Source organism: Sorex araneus, chromosome 8 (assembly GCF_027595985.1).
Source record: "Sorex araneus isolate mSorAra2 chromosome 8, mSorAra2.pri, whole genome shotgun sequence".
NCBI classification, from domain to species: Eukaryota; Metazoa; Chordata; class Mammalia; order Eulipotyphla; family Soricidae; genus Sorex; species Sorex araneus.
The window spans coordinates 33,187,410-33,205,742 of record NC_073309.1 but is presented as its reverse complement, the minus strand read 5'-3'; the positions used below and the strand labels follow the sequence as shown (position 1 = coordinate 33,205,742).

At 49.2% G+C, this 18,333-nt stretch overlaps 1 protein-coding gene across 1 annotated transcript in view; it reads left to right on the top strand.

The window, feature by feature from the left end:
- GPT2 (glutamic--pyruvic transaminase 2) overlaps nucleotides 1-18,333 on the top strand; it is a 41,295-nt gene that overhangs the window by 19,619 nt on the left and 3,343 nt on the right. The window contains exons 7-11 of the mRNA XM_004600691.2: nucleotides 6,186-6,265; nucleotides 8,906-9,042; nucleotides 13,392-13,566; nucleotides 15,756-15,911; nucleotides 17,190-17,302. Of these exons, the coding sequence (XP_004600748.2) occupies nucleotides 6,186-6,265; nucleotides 8,906-9,042; nucleotides 13,392-13,566; nucleotides 15,756-15,911; nucleotides 17,190-17,302 (661 nt within the window). The remainder of the gene's footprint in view (nucleotides 1-6,185; nucleotides 6,266-8,905; nucleotides 9,043-13,391; nucleotides 13,567-15,755; nucleotides 15,912-17,189; nucleotides 17,303-18,333) is intronic.

Here is an 18,333-nt window from a genome sequence, read left to right as displayed (position 1 = left end):
TTTTAAAAAAAATGCAGCCTGCCTGTTTTGATCTTTCTGGGCTACTGGCTTTATATGCCCCCAGTGCTATTTGGATGCAGAGAACAAGGGCTCCTTTTCCTCCTTTGTTGAGATAAATTGGGTTAAAGCCAAAACGCATTGGAGTTGATTGTGGAATCTGCTTCTTGGGAACATCAAATGATGCTTTAATCAGCTAAAAGCACCACTTGAATTCCTGAGTGCAAAAAATGGGTGCATCTGGCAGAAACACTGCATTATTGACCCCCGCTCCCTTGGGGGAAGGGACGAAGATTCTCATCGTGATGCAGTAGGAGAAAGATTGTGCAGCTGAGTTCTCAGTCCCGCTTGCTTTCTAGTCACAAAGGGGGCTTTTAAAAATCCCAGCGTCCAGGTCACACTTCAGAATGGGGCCCGGGCATCAATATTCTGTGCAACTGAGGGTTGAAAACCGCAGCCTGATTTGTTAAACGCAGACACTGGGTCCCCTCCCACATTCTCTTGTCCTTGGTCTAGGACCCTAGCCTCGACTTTTCCCTTCCTCCTTTTCCCTTCCCTTCCTCCCTCCCTTCTTCTCTTTCTTCCTTCCATCTTTACCTCCTTCCCTCTGTGCTTAGGGAACTCTATGTGGTCCTGGGGATTTGAACCAGCTGGAGAGTTTTTTGGGGGGGCCCTCCCCCATACTATCTCTCCAGACATGAGACTTAGTTTCCAGGTAAGACTCAAGCTGTTGGAGTGAAAAGTTCTGCACCTTAGGAAGTTCACCTACTTTATATTTGAGAGTCAGCAATTTCTTGGCCAAGTGTTTACATAAATCCTCCCTGCCTGGCTGTCCCGGAATAGAGGCTTTCCTTTTTTTTTTTTTTTTAATGAAAGGATTAATGTATATATACTAATGTAAGTTATTTATAAGGTGTAACTGAGTAGGCAGAAGCCCCCCCCCCCCTTTTTGGGTCTTAAACATATGAAAATCAGTTACCAGAAGATGGGACATGGTAAATATATGAGATATGTCTTGGCTATCCTTGTTGGCTACAATGTATCAAAATGGACTGGAAGGTCAAGCTCCCCTTCTTTGGGGTTCAAGGTAGAAACTCAGATCGAGATGAGGCTGGAGAGATTGTACAACAGGCTGGAACTTACGTTTTCCGTATGAGAGATCTGGGTTCTGACACCTCATGGTCCTCGGAGCATGATCTGGACTGACTCCCCCACCCCCCAACCAATTAGCTTGGAATAACCACCCTGAGCCCCTCATTACTGGGTGTGACCTAAATAGAAAACAAAAAGACTGAAAGGACTGGATGATATAATACAAATGCTAGAGGGTCAAGCAGTATTGCCCCAAATTACACATGACTCACTTTTCCTGCTCCACCAGAGCATGTTTATGCCCACCCAGTGGCTACTGGGACCCAGGCACCAGAGAGACAGGTTCGACCTTGTTCGTAGGTTTGCAGGGAGCGTTCGGATGAGTTATTTGCACTCGGCAGCTCTCCTTTCCTCTGTCCAGCTGCAGGTCCTTGCTATTTCCACTTTGCGCTCCCCTTGGCATTGTGCTCACGTGGTCTTGATGTTCTTGGGGCTCCAGTTTTTGCTTGCATCTTAACGGCTTACAGTGTGTGGGGGTCACAGGCATGACTGGTGTGCAGGCAGGCCCTGTCCTGTAGGTATCCCGCCTGTGTCTGTGGGAGCACTGGGTGGTTCATTGTGGAATCCAGGACTGCCACCCTCTGGGAGTCCTAGAACTCAGGCCTGCTTCATCAGACGCTCAGGAGGTGCTTGCTTAGCAGAAGAATACTCAGACCCTTCTTTTTTTTTTATTATTATTATTATTTTTTATAATTTATTTATTTTTAATTAGAGAATCACCGTGAGGGTACAGTTACAGATTTATACACTTTTGTGCTTATACTTCCCTCATACAAAGTTCGGGAACCCATCCCTTCACCAGTGCCCATTCACCACCACCCGTAAACCCGGCGTCCCTCCCACCCTCCCCACTCCCATCTCCCCCCCAACCCACCCTGCCACTGTGGCAGGGCATTCCCTTCTGTTCTCTCTCTCTAATTAGCTGTTGTGGTTTGCAATAAAGGTGTTGAGTGGCCGCTGTGCTCAGTCTCTAGCCCTCATTCAGCCCACAACTCCCTTCCCCCACATGGCCTTCAACTACAATGTAGTTGGTGATCGCTCTCTGAGTTGCCCTTTCCCCGGAACGTGAGGCCAGCCGCGAAGCCATGGGGTCAACCTCCTGGTACTTATTTCTACGGTTCTAGGGTATTAGTCTCCCACTCTGATATTCTATATACCATAGATGAGTGCAGTCTTTCTATGTCTGTCTCTCTCTTTCTGACTCATTTCACTCAGCATGAAACTTTTCATGCCCATCCACTTAACTACAAAATTCTTGACTTCCTTTTTTCTAACAGCTGCATAGTATTCCATTGTATAGATGTACCAAAGTTTCCTCAACCAGTCATCCGTTTTGGGGCATTCGGGTTTTTTCCAGAAGAATACTCAGACCCTTCTAAAGGAATTAGTTCATTCCTTAGGTAGTTGGAAAACGAAATCCTGGCCATCGCATACCATGCTTTATTTTTATATGTTTCTGTATCTAGTGGGCTGGAGTGATAGCACAGCGGTTGGGCTTTCGCCTTTCACGCAGCCGACCCGAGTTCGATTCCTCCTCCCCTCTCGGAGAGTATGGAGCTACTGAGAGTATGGAGCCCGCACGGCAGAGCCTGGCAAGCTACCCGTGCATATTGGATATGCCAAAAGCAGTAACAATAAGTCTCTCAATGAGAGACGTTACTGGTGCCCGCTCAAACAAATCGATGAGCAACTGGATGACAGTGTGTACAGTGTGTACTGTATCTGGCAATGCTCAGGGCCTACTCGTGACTGCACTCAGGAATCACTCCTGGTAGTGCTTGGGGGGCCATATAGATGCCAGTGATTAAACCCTGGTCGGCTGTGTGCAAGGCAAGCACCCTACCCACTATACTATCTTTCCAGACCCTCTGATATGTTTTTTTCAAGATATATTTTTTATATTTCTACAGACAATCGTATAGTAATTTTTACTTCTTTATTATTTTTTTCTGTTTTGGCATATCGAATACGCCACGGGTAGCTTGCCAGGCTCTGCCATGGCGGCGAGATGCCCTCGGTAGCTTGCGAGGCTCTCCAAGAGGGGCGGAGGAATCGATATGCCAAAAACAATAACAAGTCTCACAATGGAGACGTTACTGGTGCCCGCTCGAGCAAATCGATGAGCAACGGGATGACAGTGATACAGTGATTATTTTTTCTGGGTTTTTTTTCCCTTGGAGAAGGCCACACCCAGTAAGTAGTGTTTAGGGGCTACTCCCAGCCCAGTGCTCAGGAATCACTCCTGGCAGGGCTCAAGGGACAGTTCAGTTCCAGGGATCAAACTCAAACCTACGACATGCAGAGCACATGCTTCAGCCTTATGAGTTTAAGCTCAACAGTATTTTTCCCCCATTCTAGTGGTTTTTTTTTCTTGGTTTGGGGACTATCCCCAGGGATGCTCAGGGGTTACTCATGGCTCTAAACTCAGAAATTATTCCTGGGGCTGGAGTGATAGCACAGCAGGTAGGGCGTTTGCCTTGCACGTGGCGGACCTGGGTTTGATTCCCAGCATCCCATATGGTCCCCCAAGCACCGCCAGGAGTGATTCCTGAGTGTAGAGCCAGGAGTAACCCCTGAGCATCGCCAGGTATGACCCAAAAAGAACAACAACAAAAGAAATTACTCCTCGCAGTGTTTGGGGGACCAAATGGGATGCCCGAGATTAAACCCCGAATGACTATATGCAAGGCATATGCTGTGCCCGCTGTGCTGTCACTCTGCCCCTTTCCTCATATTCTAACTCTTTAACAAGGGAGTATACTCTGCATTCAGATATGTGTAAGTAGTGTTTGTGTACACCTTTTCATATATGGGCACTTAAGTATTTATCCGTAGATACATGACACTTAGGCATTTATCTGTAGACACTTATCTGTAGATACATGCAGACAGTAAAGAAACAGCATTTTCACCTTTCCCCCTTCATTTTATCGAGGTACTGGGATTCACAGTACAGCAAATGAAACTACGCATACTTTCCTGCATACTTTGTCCCAATATCTCACCCACTTCCCTCCCCCAGTGATCCAAGGACCCCTCCCCACACCACCCAGCCTTAGATAAGCTTAGCTGTTTAGGTTTGGGTACAGTTTAGGGACCACACCCTGCTGTGCTCAGGGCTTTCTCCTGGCTCCGTGCTCAGGGGTCACGTAGTAAGGACTGAACCTGAGTCCACCACATACGATGCAGGTGAGGCACGACCTGCTGCACTGTCTCTGCAGCCGCATGAGCTTGGTTCTGTAGACCAGTTCTCCAGGTCTGCTGTCTTTCCCCAGTTGTTGCTCCTTTATTGTGTTTCTTTGTTATTTACTTTTAAAATGTATATTTGTTTGGGGTCTGCAGGGCTCATTCCTGGTTCTGTGCCCAGGGATCACTCCTGGTGGGCCTGGGGGTCTATATAGGGTGTCAGGGATGAAACCTCAGTCAGGCGTGTGCAAGGCAAGCACCCTACCTGCTGTACGCTGTACTATTGCTCTGACCCTGTTGCTTTCTTTCTTTTTGAAACGTTTGTTTGTTTTTGGGTCACACCCAGCAGTGTTCAGGGCTTCCTCCTGGTTCTGTGCTCAGGAAAGACTCCTGGTGGTGCTTGTGGGGACCATATGGGATGCCAGGGATTGAACCCGGAGCAGCCACATCAACCCACTGTACTATCTCTCCAGCCCCTCTTTCTTGTTTTTAAAGAAAGAGCTTTTTAATTTGTGTTTTGTTTGGAGCCACATCTGGCAATATGTAGAGTTTACTCCTGGCTCTACATTCTGGAATTTGCACCCTGGAATTACTCCTAGAGGTGCTTGGGGGACCATATTGGGTGTCAGGAATTGAACCCGGGTCCACTGTGTGCAAGGCAAAATGTTCTACCTGCTGTACTATCACTCTGAGCCCAAGAAATAATATTTTTTTTTTTTTTTTGCTTTTTGGGTCACACCCAGCGATGCTCAGGGGTTACTCCTGGCTTTGCACTCAGAAATTACTCCTGGCGGTGCTTGGGGGACCATATGGGATGCTGGGGATCGAACCCGGGTCGGCCGCGTGCAAGGCAAACGCCCTACCCGCTGTGCTATCGCTCTGGCCCCAAGAAATAATATTTTAAATGAATTTACAAGTCTGATTATAGCAACGCTTTTCCAGAGAGTATGAGTGCCTCAGATATTCCCAACGCTGTCCTCATTGTGGAAATATTGGGAAAGGGCCTTTGGCACCTTGTTGAAATTTTCTTTCCCTATCCATGGCCCGAAAGGTGACAAGCAGTGTGAGTAAACATCTTTAGCAATGTATGGCCCCTCTCTAACTTGGACAGAAGCCAGAGCTGGTGTGCATGCTTGCTTTTTGAGTGCTTAGTCTGCAAATATTTATTGAGCACATACTAAGCGTCAGCTTCAAGACTCTCCAGTGAACCTATTCTGACTCAGGAAGCTTATTTGTGCCCACAGTTCACGGTTCTCCTTGGCAGTTACTGCTGATGTGTAAGGGGGAAGCTGGGCTGATTGATCTAGTGCCTTCATTTTTATTTTTTCTTTCTTTTTTGCCAAACTTTCCTGTCCTCCAGCATTGTGAGCAAAACATACTTGTCTGGTCTCTCTCTCACAAACTCTTTTTTTTGTTTTTTTTTGTTTGTTTGTTTGTTTTTTTGCTTTTTTGGGTCATACCCAGCAATGCACAGGGGTTACTCCTGGCTCTGCACTCAGGAATTACCCTTGGTGGTGCTCAGGGGACCATATGGGATGCTGGGATTCAAACCCGAGTTGGCCGCGTGCAAGGCAAACACCCTACCCACTGTGCTATCACTCCAGCCCCTCTCTCACAAACTCTTAACCCCTCTCATAAGGACAAGCAAGTCAGACAGTGGGATCTCTCTGAGGGCTTCCCTGGATGTAGACTGAATTCCATCATCTATGTCTACAGCTACTAGGAAGCTCAGCCCGTTAGGCTCTGAGGACATTTAGGATCCCTCAGTGATTCTGGGTGGGGTTATTCCCAAATTTAAACAGTATCACATTCTGATTTCCTTTGGGGATTTTTCTTTTTTTTTTTTTCAGGTCAGGTGCAAAGCAGGAAGTGCATAGAAGAAGTGATTCACTTTGCTTGGGAAGAGAAGCTCTTCCTAATGGCTGATGAGGTAAGCCCCAGCTCTTCCCTCAGTACGGGGAAAAGGTGAGCTCTCTCTCCTAGAGGTAGCGGTGTGTCCCGCTCTGTAGCCAAAAAGCACGGTCTAACCAAGAAAATGGACTTTCTATAACCGATGGGATTGTGACCCGATACATCCCTTTCTTGGTTTGAATTCTTCATTATGAATTTCAGAAATCAAACTCAAGCCACTTCTCATTGATTTTTAAATTTTATTTTATTTTCTGGTTTTGGGGCCACATGCAGCTGTGCTTAGAGCTTACTCCTTCCTCTGTGCTCCGGGATCACTCCTGGCAGTTCTCAGGGGCCCCTATCAAACAAGGGTGAACTGTGTGCAAGGCAAGTGCCTTACCCGCTATGATATCTCTCCAGTCCTGAAACCACTTTAAAAAGGAAAAGAAGAGGCTGGAGGGATAGTATAACAGGTAGGGCACTTGCCTGGCACACAGTCGACCTGGGTTCAATCCCCGGCATCCCATATGTTTCCCCCACCCTGCACTGCCAGGAATGATAACTGAGTGCAGAGCCAGGAGTAACCCCTAAGTACTGCAGGGTGTGGCCCCCAAGCAAAACAAAACAAAAATAAATTAGTGAATAAAATAAAAAGGAAAGAAAAAAAAGAAGTGTTCAGGTCACAGGTATAGGTCGGGATCTGGAGACTCAAACTCTTATTTTCTGGATTCTGTTCCTGTTAGGTCCTGCTTCACTCTTACACACTGGCGCAGCTGGGGTACCCACTGCAGAGCCAACCACTGTGGCCTATTTTTTTTTTTTTTGTGGCCTATTTTACATGATGCAAAAAAACAAAAAAGTTGACCTGGCCCTGAGCAAGGGGTGGGGCTTTGCCTTGGTTTCCCAAATCCCCCGACAGCGGAGGGCAGAATAGGAAAAGGGTGTTTCCTGAGGATATAAGGGTTATTAGACAAGACAAGAAGGGAGGCTGTGGTGTCAGGTGGGCATAACACCACCCTACTGGACCACCCACCTCATTTTGTCCCCATAGCAGCCCGTGGAGAAATCAAACCCAAATAACCCCAGAGTTACTGTTCTGGAGCTGAGCCTGCTCCTTCTTTTCCATTTTTCCAAAGAGCCTGTCGACGCGTACTGCATTGCCCCGGAGTTTGGTTAGCGTGGCTCAACACAGTGACTTCATTTCTTTGCTCCTCCACAACTCACCCCACTGCTTCCTCACTAATTTGCTGTCATGATGTCTAGCAACTCAACCTAAAATTTTCCTTTTTATTTATCTAATTATTTTGTTTTCGGGGAGGGCCACACTTCTGGGTTACTCCTGGCTCTGCACTCAGGAATTACTTCTGGCAGTGCTCAAGGAACCATAATGGGACACTGGGGCTTGAACCCTGGTTGGCCACATGTAAAGCAAGCCCTGTACTACCTGCTATATTATCGCTCTAGCCCCTAAATTTTTAATTTCTTTTTTTTTCTGCTTTTTGGATCACACCCATCAATGCACAGGGGTCACTCCTGGCTCTGCACTCAGGAATTACCCCTGGCATTGCTCAGGGGACCATATGGGATGCTGGGAATCAAACCCGGGTCAGCTGCATGCAAGGCAAATGCCCTACCTGCTGTGGTATCGCTCCAGCCCCCTCAGTTTTTAATTTCTAAAGGAGACAAGGGGCAATAGAGTACAGCCTAACTTTTCTGACGGCAGCACAAAGCCCTCCCCTCTGGGGCTGGGAAGAGGGAGAGAAGGGGACAGGGAGGCCAGAGGGAGGGAGAAAGGCAGGAAGGAGGACGCAGTGGTCCATACAGTGGACGGAGGAAGCGGCCCGAGGCTCCGCCTCACCCAGGGGCCCACAGAGCCTCCATTTCCCAGTCCCGCAGCTGTGGGAAGCTCATGTGCAGCGTGGGGTGCCGGCAGCTGGCGGTGCTCGGCTGTGTGCACGGGCAGAACGGAACAGGTGGCCACGGCTTGTGTTTGCAGTCACGTGGGGAAACTGACAGTGAAAGTGGACAGGAAACCCAAATACTTCCAGCTGGTGGCAGCAGAACAGGCTGAGAGGGCTCAGTTAGCGCCTTCTGTGGGGAAGCCGGGATCCAGGCTCTCCTTGTGAATCTGTTGAAGGGGGTTCAGCGCTGCACTGCGGGGAGGAAACTGGCCTGGGCAGGTAGGTGCCCTTTGTCACCGATCATCTGAAGCAGAAAGGAGCCCGAGAGACTAGGGAGGGGTGTGAGAGAAACTGCGTGGGTGTTCAGCCTGAGGCTTTTCCTCATTTGTTCTGGAAGCTTCCTTCAGACAGGTATTTTGGGGTTTTGTGCGGTTTTCTGTTTTTTTTTTTGTTTTTTGTTTTTTCTTCTTTTGTTTGGGTGTGGCACCAGGGGCTCAGACTCAGGTCAGCCACGTGCACGGCAAGCGCCCTCCCTGCTGTACTCTCGCTCCGGTGCCCCTCGGGCCGGCTTTGATCCCTGGCCTGGTTCCTGGAAGTGGGAATAGAGGCTGCGCCTCAAGGCCAGAAAGCCTGACGGCACCTCAACTCTGGGAGCCTGGGCACCCCTCTCCAGCGGCCTGAGGGGCTCTGCCCATTGGTCCACACTTGGGAGACTTCCTGAGCTCAGGCCTCTTGGAGAGACGTCTGGTGACCGTCCCTGCCCTGTCCTCTCCCCACAGGTATACCAGGACAACGTGTACTCTCCTGACTGCAAATTCCACTCCTTTAAGAAGGTGCTTTACGAGATGGGTCCCGAGTACTCCAGCAATGTGGAGCTGGCCTCCTTCCACTCCACCTCCAAGGGCTACATGGGCGAGTAGGTTAACCTCCGACCTCCCTCCCCCTGCTCTGGGCCCGCCGGCTTCCCGCAACACACTGCTTCCCCCTGAGAGAGTGGCGTGTGGATCAGGGATCAGAGTCCTGGCAGCTGCCAGCAGTTTCTGAGGCGTCAAGGAAGGCAGCGGAAGTGGATAACTGTGGTCAGAGAGTCAGGTTTTGGGGCCTCTGGGTGCGCCCTGTCTTCCTACTATGTTCAGAGGGGCCCCTTGAATGCGTGTTCATTCATGTGCTGATATTGATGAAATATACCGCTATGAGTCCAGTGTGTATTTGGCACTGGGAAAACAGCCGTGAGCAATCCAGACCTCAAGGGTCGCGCTGCTGTGTTTGAGGGCGCCCATTGCAGCAGTTGAGCCTGAACCCTGGCACAGAGGCACTAGTCTCTGCTCCAGAGGGGGACACACGTCAGGCCCGGCGTCCCCCTTCAGGAGCTGCAGGAGTGGGCATTTGATACACTAATGCCAAACAGCATTCTTCAGGGGACTTTTGCTGGCACTTTTTCGAAGACAAAGCCAACCCCAAACCTGATTGTAGCTCGTGTTCTAGTCAGGAGAGGGAGTAGTAGGCAAATGAGTAAAATCATGCAGAGAAAACTAATTAGAGAAGAGATGAAGAGCCCTTGGAGCAAAGGGTGAGATCATGGGCTTAATTAGCGCCTCACGGAGCAGCTGGCTAGAGTGAAGAGACAGAGGAGGAGGAGGCGGCCGTGTGTGACTGACGTAGGAACATTCCAGGCAGAACTAAGAGCATGTGCAAATGCCTTGAGGCAGACACGTGCCTGGCATGTCCACACACATCAGTACGGAACTGGAAAGGAGTGAGGATGGGAAAAGTGGCAGAAGTTGAGATCAGTCTTAGGCCAGACGAACAGGCTCCTAAGGTCGGTACTTTGATGCAGTGAGAGAGTTGGAGGGTTTGAACAGAGGCCACACCTGACTCTGTTTGACTAGACTGGTTGCTGTGTGACGGGGCAGGCCAGTGACAAAATCAGGGACACTCGCAACTCAGGGAGCTATTGCAGTTCAGGTGAGGTATAGTGGGTGAGGTAGAGGTGGTGAGAAGACATTGATGCCACATATGTGAAGTGGGCTGGATAAGAGTTGTTTGATGTGAAACGCATTTAGGGGAAAGGGGGAAGGGTGGGGAGTTGGTTTGGGAGGGGTTAAATTTACAGATTGCATTGGATGGAGAGAGAGTGAGAGAGAAAGAGACAGAGAGAGAGTACAAACTGAGAGGAGAGGGGAGAAAGGGAGAGGGGGGGAGAGAGAGAGAGACTGAGAGAGAGAGAGAGAGAGAGAGAGAGAGAGAGAGAGAGAGAGAGCACAAACTGTGAGTGCAGCCCAGACCAGTTGGAAGCTTATGTGTGGGTGATGTCAGTGTCTGAGTTGTTTGATAGAGAGGAGAGAAAGAGAGAGGGGGTGGGAAAAGTGAGGGAGAGAGGGGGAGAGAGAGAGAGAGAGAGAACAGTCAGCAGTGCAGACCAGTTGGGGGCTGATGCGTCGGCGGTCAGTGTTGAGTTGTTCGACAGGGAGCTTGCTGCGCCTAGATGTTTCTGAGTGAGAAGAGGCCCAAGGACCAGCTGTCACTACTCAGAAGTTAGGGGTGAGAGAAGGAGAAGGAAAGGTCTTTGCGTTCATAACTAAGGGTCTCCATTCCCTGACCCTCAGGGGCTGATCTTCTCTGTGCCAGGTGTGAGGGGTGCGGAAGGGACTTTTTCTTTGGCAGGAGGTTAGTGTGACAGTGAAGCTTGAAGAAATATTTGGCCAGATCAAGAGCTGTCCCCTTGGAGACGTTGCCCACCGATGTTGGCTTTATTTGATGTGAACAGGGCCTGTTGTTGCTGGCCCTAACCCGATCTGCACTCTGTTAACTCATTTTTCAAACTCAAGTTTGTTTATTACATACTTGTTCATCTCTCCATCTGTGTTCTGGAGACTCTTATGTAACAGCCAACCCTCTGTTGGGAGCTTATTGGCCTTGCGTAATTTGAGTGTTCTGTTCATAAGCAGAGGTTTCAGCAGAAAATCCCTTTTTCCTGCTTTGGTTATAAGCAAAACTTTCCAAGGTATCAGAATTTGTCTTCTGATCCTACAAAGACTAGTTCAGGGGCATTGTACTTGCCAGTTCTGTCCATCATCCTGATCCCAGAAGCATATTATCACGGCATCTCTGAGGTGCGGGTGGATGGTTATAAATAGAATACTCCGTTCCTGCCTTAGGGTGCCTGTTTCTCTGGTCATTAGTCTAAGTGTTACCACATTTCAGAGGAGTTGTGGCTTCAGAAATTGTTTCTGGGAGAGTTGATGTGGCTCTGAAAGTTGTTTTTAATTCATTGTGTGAACTCGTCATATTTTATTTTATTTTACATTTTGACTTTTGGGCCACACCCAGTGATGTTCAGGGGTTACTCCTGGCTCTGCACTCAGGAAGTGCTTCTGGTGGTGCTCAGGGGACTAAATGGGAAGCTGGGGATGGAACCCAGGTCAGTTGCGTGCAAGGCAAGCACCCTCCTTACTGTACTATTATTCCAACCCCTCAGCTTACTTTAAATTTATCTAATGTGGAAAAAAGCAGCAGCCATTGATAAAATTCTAGGATTAATATTGATTAGGAACAGAGTTGCAATACTAAGGTCAATAGATGTAGAATATACATTTATGTGAACATTGTTACATCTGATTCAGGGTTGGTAAGTCCTTGTCTAAGAATTTATTGTGTTTTTTGGCATCAGGAGCTGTCATGAAGTTCAGACACTTCCAGATAAATGGTCTGGGCCAGAATCAACAAGGTGGCAGATGCGTGTAATGGCTTTCAGAAGTATGGGGAGTTGGCGGGAGGCTGCCCACCCTGACTCCGAAAAAAACACCGGAGTTCCCAGTCCAGGTGCTAGTACCTGAAGTTATTCCGAGATTGGTGTCTTTTCTGGAATTTTCATGAAGTGCAGCGGTAGTGGTGGGGACGGGTGCTGCCGCCAGAGCCTTGGTTTGCTGGGTATTCGGCCCGCCCGCCTCCCATGGGTGCTCTAGGGTTTCCAGCACCCTCAGGTTATTTTTAATGTAGCATAGCGGGTAGGGCGTTTGCCTTGCACGCGGCCGACCCGGGTTCGATTCCTTCGTCCCTCTCGGAGAGCCCAGCAAGCTACCAAGAGTATCCCACTTGCACAGCAGAGCCTGGCAAGCTACCTGTGGCGTATTCGATATGCCAAAAACAGTAACAACAAATCTCACAATGGAGACATTACTGGTGCCCGCTCAAGCAAATTGATGAGCAACGGGACAACAGTGCTACAGTTGACTGTGTAATCAAATAATGAAATGAGTTTGAATTGGCCTATATGAAGCTTTTTTTTTTTTTTAAGAAAACAGCCTTTTTTAAGAAAGAAAGAAAGAAAGAAAGAAAGAAAGAAAGAAAGAAAGAAAGAAAGAAAGAAAGAAAGAATACAGCCTTTTTTTAGAAAACAAAAATCCACGTGGTAAAAAGTACAGAAGTGCAGTTGACTCATGGTGTTTAAAGATGTCCATGGGACTCTGTCTGCTTTCTTGCCTTGTTTCATTTTCTTTCTTAGCTCTGTTCTTTTTTGTATTGATTGTGTTTTCAGCCAACAGAAAGTTCCAGCTTTTGCTGGGTGCTTTTTAACAGCAGTGAATTGTGTCCAGCATCCACCTACCCAGGTGCTCTTTGGAGCAGGGGTAAGTTAGGGGGCTGGAGCGATAGCACAGCGGGTAGGGAGTTTGCCTTGCACGTGGCCAACCCAGGTTCGATTTCCAGCATCCCATATGGTCCCCCAGCACTGCCAGGAGTAATTCCTGAGTGCAGAACCAGGAGTAACCCCTGTGTACTGCTGGGTGTGACCCAAAAAGCAAAAAAAAAAAAAAAAATCTACTAGTTAGGGTTCAGGATAAGATGCTATAATAAATGGGCCCCCGAAAAGGACTTAAACAAGATAAAAGTGTATCTGCCTTTGGCGTGGCGGCCCAGAGGTAGGAGGAAGCCCCAGGCAGGTTCCACTCCACAAGGGCGCTCGTGAATGTGATGGGTGATATGACTCTGCTTTCTCCACGTGTGACATCTGTCTCCAGCTCTGAGGCTTCTGCTCCAGTTCTCTGTTTCCTTGGTGGAGGACTGAGGAAGGAGTCCGCCTGCTTTCTCCTTGTGACCAAGTGACAGGAATTTGCACTTTCGTTTCCCTTTCATTGCCCACAACTTGGGCACACCGGACCTCTCTGTTGGCCCAGGGAGGGTTGCAGAAGATTCTGCTCTGCTGGGTGGCACTTTGTTGAGGTCTCTGTGTGACGGATGGATCCTCTTTGCCTCTTCAACCTCCAGGTGTGGCTACAGAGGAGGCTACATGGAAGTGATCAACTTGCACCCTGAGATTAAGGGCCAGCTGGAGAAACTGCTCTCGGTGCGTCTGTGCCCGCCAGTGTCTGGGCAGGCTGCCATGGACATCGTGGTGAACCCCCCAGTGCCAGGAGAGGAGTCCTTCGAGCAGTTCAACAGGGTGAGTCTGCAGCACTGTCACCGTCAGTTTCTCTCTCAGGGTGGCCTCAGAAGTGCTGGTGGTTCCTTTGGTGTCTGACCTCCATGAGGTGAAGTCTGTCTGTTTGTTTGTTTGTTTGTTTGTTTTGCATTTTGGGCCACACCCAGGTGATGCTGAGAGGTTACTCCTGGCTCTGCACTCAGGAATTACTCCTGATGGTGCTTGGGGGACCATATGGGATGCCAGGGATTGAACCCAGGTCATGCTCGTAGCAGCAAACGCCCTACCTGCTGTACTATCTCTCCAGCCCCAATGAGGTGACGTCTAAGGATGCATCAGGACCCTGATTTGAAGCAGGCGGATGTGCACATAAGCACAGAAAGGTGGATTCCGAGGGAAAGCCCTCAGTGTCTTGAAAACATGTGGGAAATGACATAGGTCATTACTCGCTGAAAAGGGGAAGTAGCTGGGCACAGTGTAGGTTCTGGCCCTTACTCCTGCCTCCAGCTTGTCCAGTCCCAATTGCAAGTGACATGAGCTGTACCCCTTTAAACAACAAAGGGAATTTAAGGGTTACATAACCACAAATCAGTTTCTAGCCATTACAGACACACATCTTCTTTAAATTTTGTTGTAAAATGCCTGGAATATAAAACTCACCATGATGGGGTGAGAGATAGTACAGCAGGTAGAGCATTTGCCTTACATGTGGCTGATCCGGGTTTGATTCCTGGTATTCCATTTTGTCCCATGAGCACCTCCAGGAATGATTCCTGAGTGCAGAGCCAGTAGTAACCCCTGAACATTGCTGGGTGTGACCCAAGAAGCCCAAGATAAAAAAAAAACCTCACCATGATAGCCTCTTTTTCTGCCAGGGATCAAACCCCACAATCTCATAAATGAAAAGCCTAAATTCTACCACTAAACCATATCCTTGGCTCCCATTTTAGCTATTTTAAACTGTTTTGTTTAATACATATAGTACATTCGTGTTATGATACAACTATCCCCCAAATCTTTTCATCATCCCAAACTGAAACCCTGCTTACATTAAACACTCACACCTTATATCCTTTTACCAATTCTCTGCTTTATGCATTTATGAATTTTGTCTGTTGTTCTTCATTTAAGTGGAATTACACATTATTTGCCCTTTTGTTCCTGGCTTGTTTCACTTAACATGATTTCTCCATGGTTTCTCCATGTTAAAGAAATGGATTTCTTCAGGATTTCTCCATGTTAAAACATTTGTTAGAGGGGCTGGAGCAATAGCACAGCGGGTAGGGCGTTTGCCTTGCACGCGGCCGACCTGGGTTCGATTCCCAGCATCCCATATGGTCCCCTGAGCACCGCAAGGAGTGATTCCTGAGTGTGGAGCCAGGAGTAACTCCTGTGCATCGCCAGGTGTGACCCAAAAAGCAAAAATAAATAAATAAATAAATAAAATAAAATAGATCATTTGTTAGAGTTTCCTTCTGTGTTGGGCCTCAGTATGAATGCACTATGTGGACACTGCCCACTGCTTCTCCTTTCCCCTACAGCCCACACTAGCTGAAGGCCTGGGGTGACGTGACCAGCTCTGAGCCAGTCACTGATGTGTTTTTGGCCAGGTCATGTGCCCTAGGCATACCTCATAGATTGAGAGTAATGAAGCCACCAAAGCACTTTCATGGATCTTCTGTCCAGGTCCAAGTCTATTTAGAACAAAGAGCAGGAACTGGGATTTCTTACTCCCAAGAATGACCTTCTGGTACAAGATGAGAGAGAGGCCGTGACACAAGCTCACCAATCCCTACCTGTGGCCTGCAATATTGTGCTTGGGAGTCCCATGCTCAGGCACATGACAGGCTCATGGGCCAAGCATCTGAAGAAGTAGGGAGGTGTGTGCATTCTTCCCCCCCTCCCTGGGCACCTTGCACCAGTGTGCTCCATGATGGGACATGAAAAGGACAGTCTTGGGGCTGGAGCGGTAGCACAGCGGGGAGGGCATTTGCCTTGCACGTGACCAACCCGGGTTCGATTCCAGCATCCCATATCGTCCCCTGAGCACCGCCAGGGAGTAATTCCTGAGTGAGCAAGAAGTAACCCCTGTGCATTGCTGGGTGTGACCCAAAAAGGAAAAAAAAAAAGAAAAGAAAAGGACAGTTTTGCAGGGCCAGGACCATTCCATGATATCCCGAGATGCTGACTCTTGTTTTCTCTTCCCTCAGGAAAAGGAGTCTGTCCTGAGTACTCTGGCCAAGAAAGCCAAGCTGACAGAAGAGCTGTTTAAGCAAATCCCAGGACTTAAGTGCAACCCCTTACAGGGAGCCTTGTATGCCTTCCCTCAGATCTTCCTTCCTGCCAAAGCTGTGGAAACCGCTCAGGTCTGCCCCGGCCAGCCCTGGCTCTTTCTCTGGGTTCCCTCGGGACTGCCGGGTAGGGGCTGCCGCGTGCTGTGGAGAACACAGCGGTTGGCCCTGGAAGCCTCTGGCTTTCGTGAGAGTGGCGCGTCTGGAGCTGAGACCCGAGAGCAGAGCTAATGCGGGCTGTCCCCCTGGTGCTCTGAGGCAGGTGCCCCGGCGGTGCTGCTCAAACTGACTGGCTGAGGAGATAGCGCAGCAGCGAGGGGGTGTGCTTGAAACCTGAGTTTGAACCACAGCACCGGGTAGCACCACATCAGCGGGCCAAGCGTTGAATTGTCTGGCCTTGGTGGAGTATCTCTGGGAATGGGCCCTGCGTCTGCTTGAGCACTCTTGCGAGCCTCTCTCCTAAAAACAAACCACCGAAAATCCTGGAAGGACCCTGGGAAGTAACAAGAGTCTCCCCGCGCTGGTCTCTGGGCCCTCAAACAGCAGTTCTCAGGTCCAAGTCTGAAGATAGATTGTCTGAGGTCTTGTTAAAATACCGATTCTCGTTCAGGAATTTTGTGGAAGGCGCCAGGGTTCTGCATTTCCAACAAGATCTCAAGAGTTATCACAGACTTAGGAGATCAAAGCATAGAGCAGTATTTCTGTAGGCGTCGCCTTTGTGTACCCAGGGCCTTGGGAAACATTCAGGATCCGGACCAGAGAGATAATATGTCGCATGTGGCCATTGCCTTGCAATGCAGCTGTCCTTGGTTGAATCCCCGGTACCCCATATGGTTCCCTAAGCAGGATGTATGCCCCTCAAAACATAAACAACCATCCCCTGCCACCGTACCCCTGATTTGTTGAGTCAGAATCCCTGATCCCTGGTGTGAAGTCAGAGAATGTGCCCCCTGGCCAGCACGCACAGCCTCTAAGAAGGACCAGTCACATCCACAACAGCCTTACTGCGTCTCACCTCAGGGTCCTATGGGCTGCATTTGGGACTTGGCTCAGAGAAAACCTCTCTAAGTATCTATTGAGCCACTGCCTGAGAGTGATGTGCAGGAAATCATCGTCCTTTCCCGTAGACCAAGAGTAGAAACATCTCAGTCTGTGGCTAGCCTGAGGTGTTCGACTTCAGCTTCCGTTCTGCATCGGCTGCCCACTTCGATCCTTCCAGGACGGGGGCAGGAGAAGGGCCTGACCAGGGGAAAGAACCTGCCGCTTGATTGTAGTTGGCTTTGTGGTTTTAATGGGTGAGGCCAGGTGAAACCAGGAAAACAACGAATCAGTGTCTTCTCCCCCACTCCGCAGGCCCATAAGATGGCCCCGGACATGTTCTACTGCATGAAGCTCCTCGAGGAGACTGGCATCTGCGTGGTGCCCGGCAGCGGCTTCGGGCAGAGAGAAGGCACCTACCACTTTAGGTATGACTCCTTCCTGCACGGGGGCCTGCTTCCAAGGTCGTGTGGGGATGCGTGGGCTTCTCAACACAGAGCACAGGCTGGCATCAGAGACAAGATGTGTGTGACCCTCTCCTCCCTGGAGTCTCCCCACTCTGTCCTGCGGTAGCACTGAGACCCTGTGCCGAGGCGTTAGTAAAACCCTGGAGAGATTCCAAGCTCATGTCTTGGACCAGTCTGTCTCCATCTGTCACAGACAACCTGAAATGTTTCCAGGGAGGTGGTTTTTCTTTGTTTCCCTTTTTTTTTTTTTTTTTTTTTTTGCTTTCTTGGGTCACACCCAGCCATGCTCAGGGGTTACTCCTGGCTCTGCACTCAGGAATTACTCCTGGCAGTGCTTGGGGGACCATATGGGATGCTGGGAATCAAACCTGGGTCAACTGCGTGCAAGGCAAACACGCTACCCGCTGTGCTATTGCTCCAGCCCCTGTTTTCCTTTTTAACAGCATGCAAACCACATCCAGCATCCATACAGCTGCTCAGTAACTCAAAAGCTACTGACATATTGTATCTGAAACACACAGTGGAGTTAGCTCCACTTCTAAAGTGCTACTCTGCCTAGGACTGATGGGGGTGCTTTTGGAGATGAGCTAGGGAAAAAAACCTCAGCTCCTGGGGCTGGAGAGATAGTACAGCAGGTAGGGTTCTTGCCTTGCATGTGGCTTTCCTGGATTTGGTCCCTGGAAGCCCTCTAGGAGTGAATGGTCCCTGAGTGCAGAGTCAGGAGTAAGTCATGAGCCCCTCTGAATGTGGCCCCAAAACAAAAACAAATGAAAAGAAGAGAGGGAGAGAACCTCAGCCTCCCTGCAGAGGCCTGTTCCATCCAGAGTAGCACCTCCTCGTGCACGGTGCTCTCAGATGTCTCCAGCAGCGTATGATATAAAAGGAAATGTCATGAGCTTAGTTAGCTCCTGGAGCCAAGTCTTGACTCAGTCAAGGTCATGAGCAGGGTGTATAAGCATGTTTGGCCTTTCCACCCTAGTTATTTTTTCACC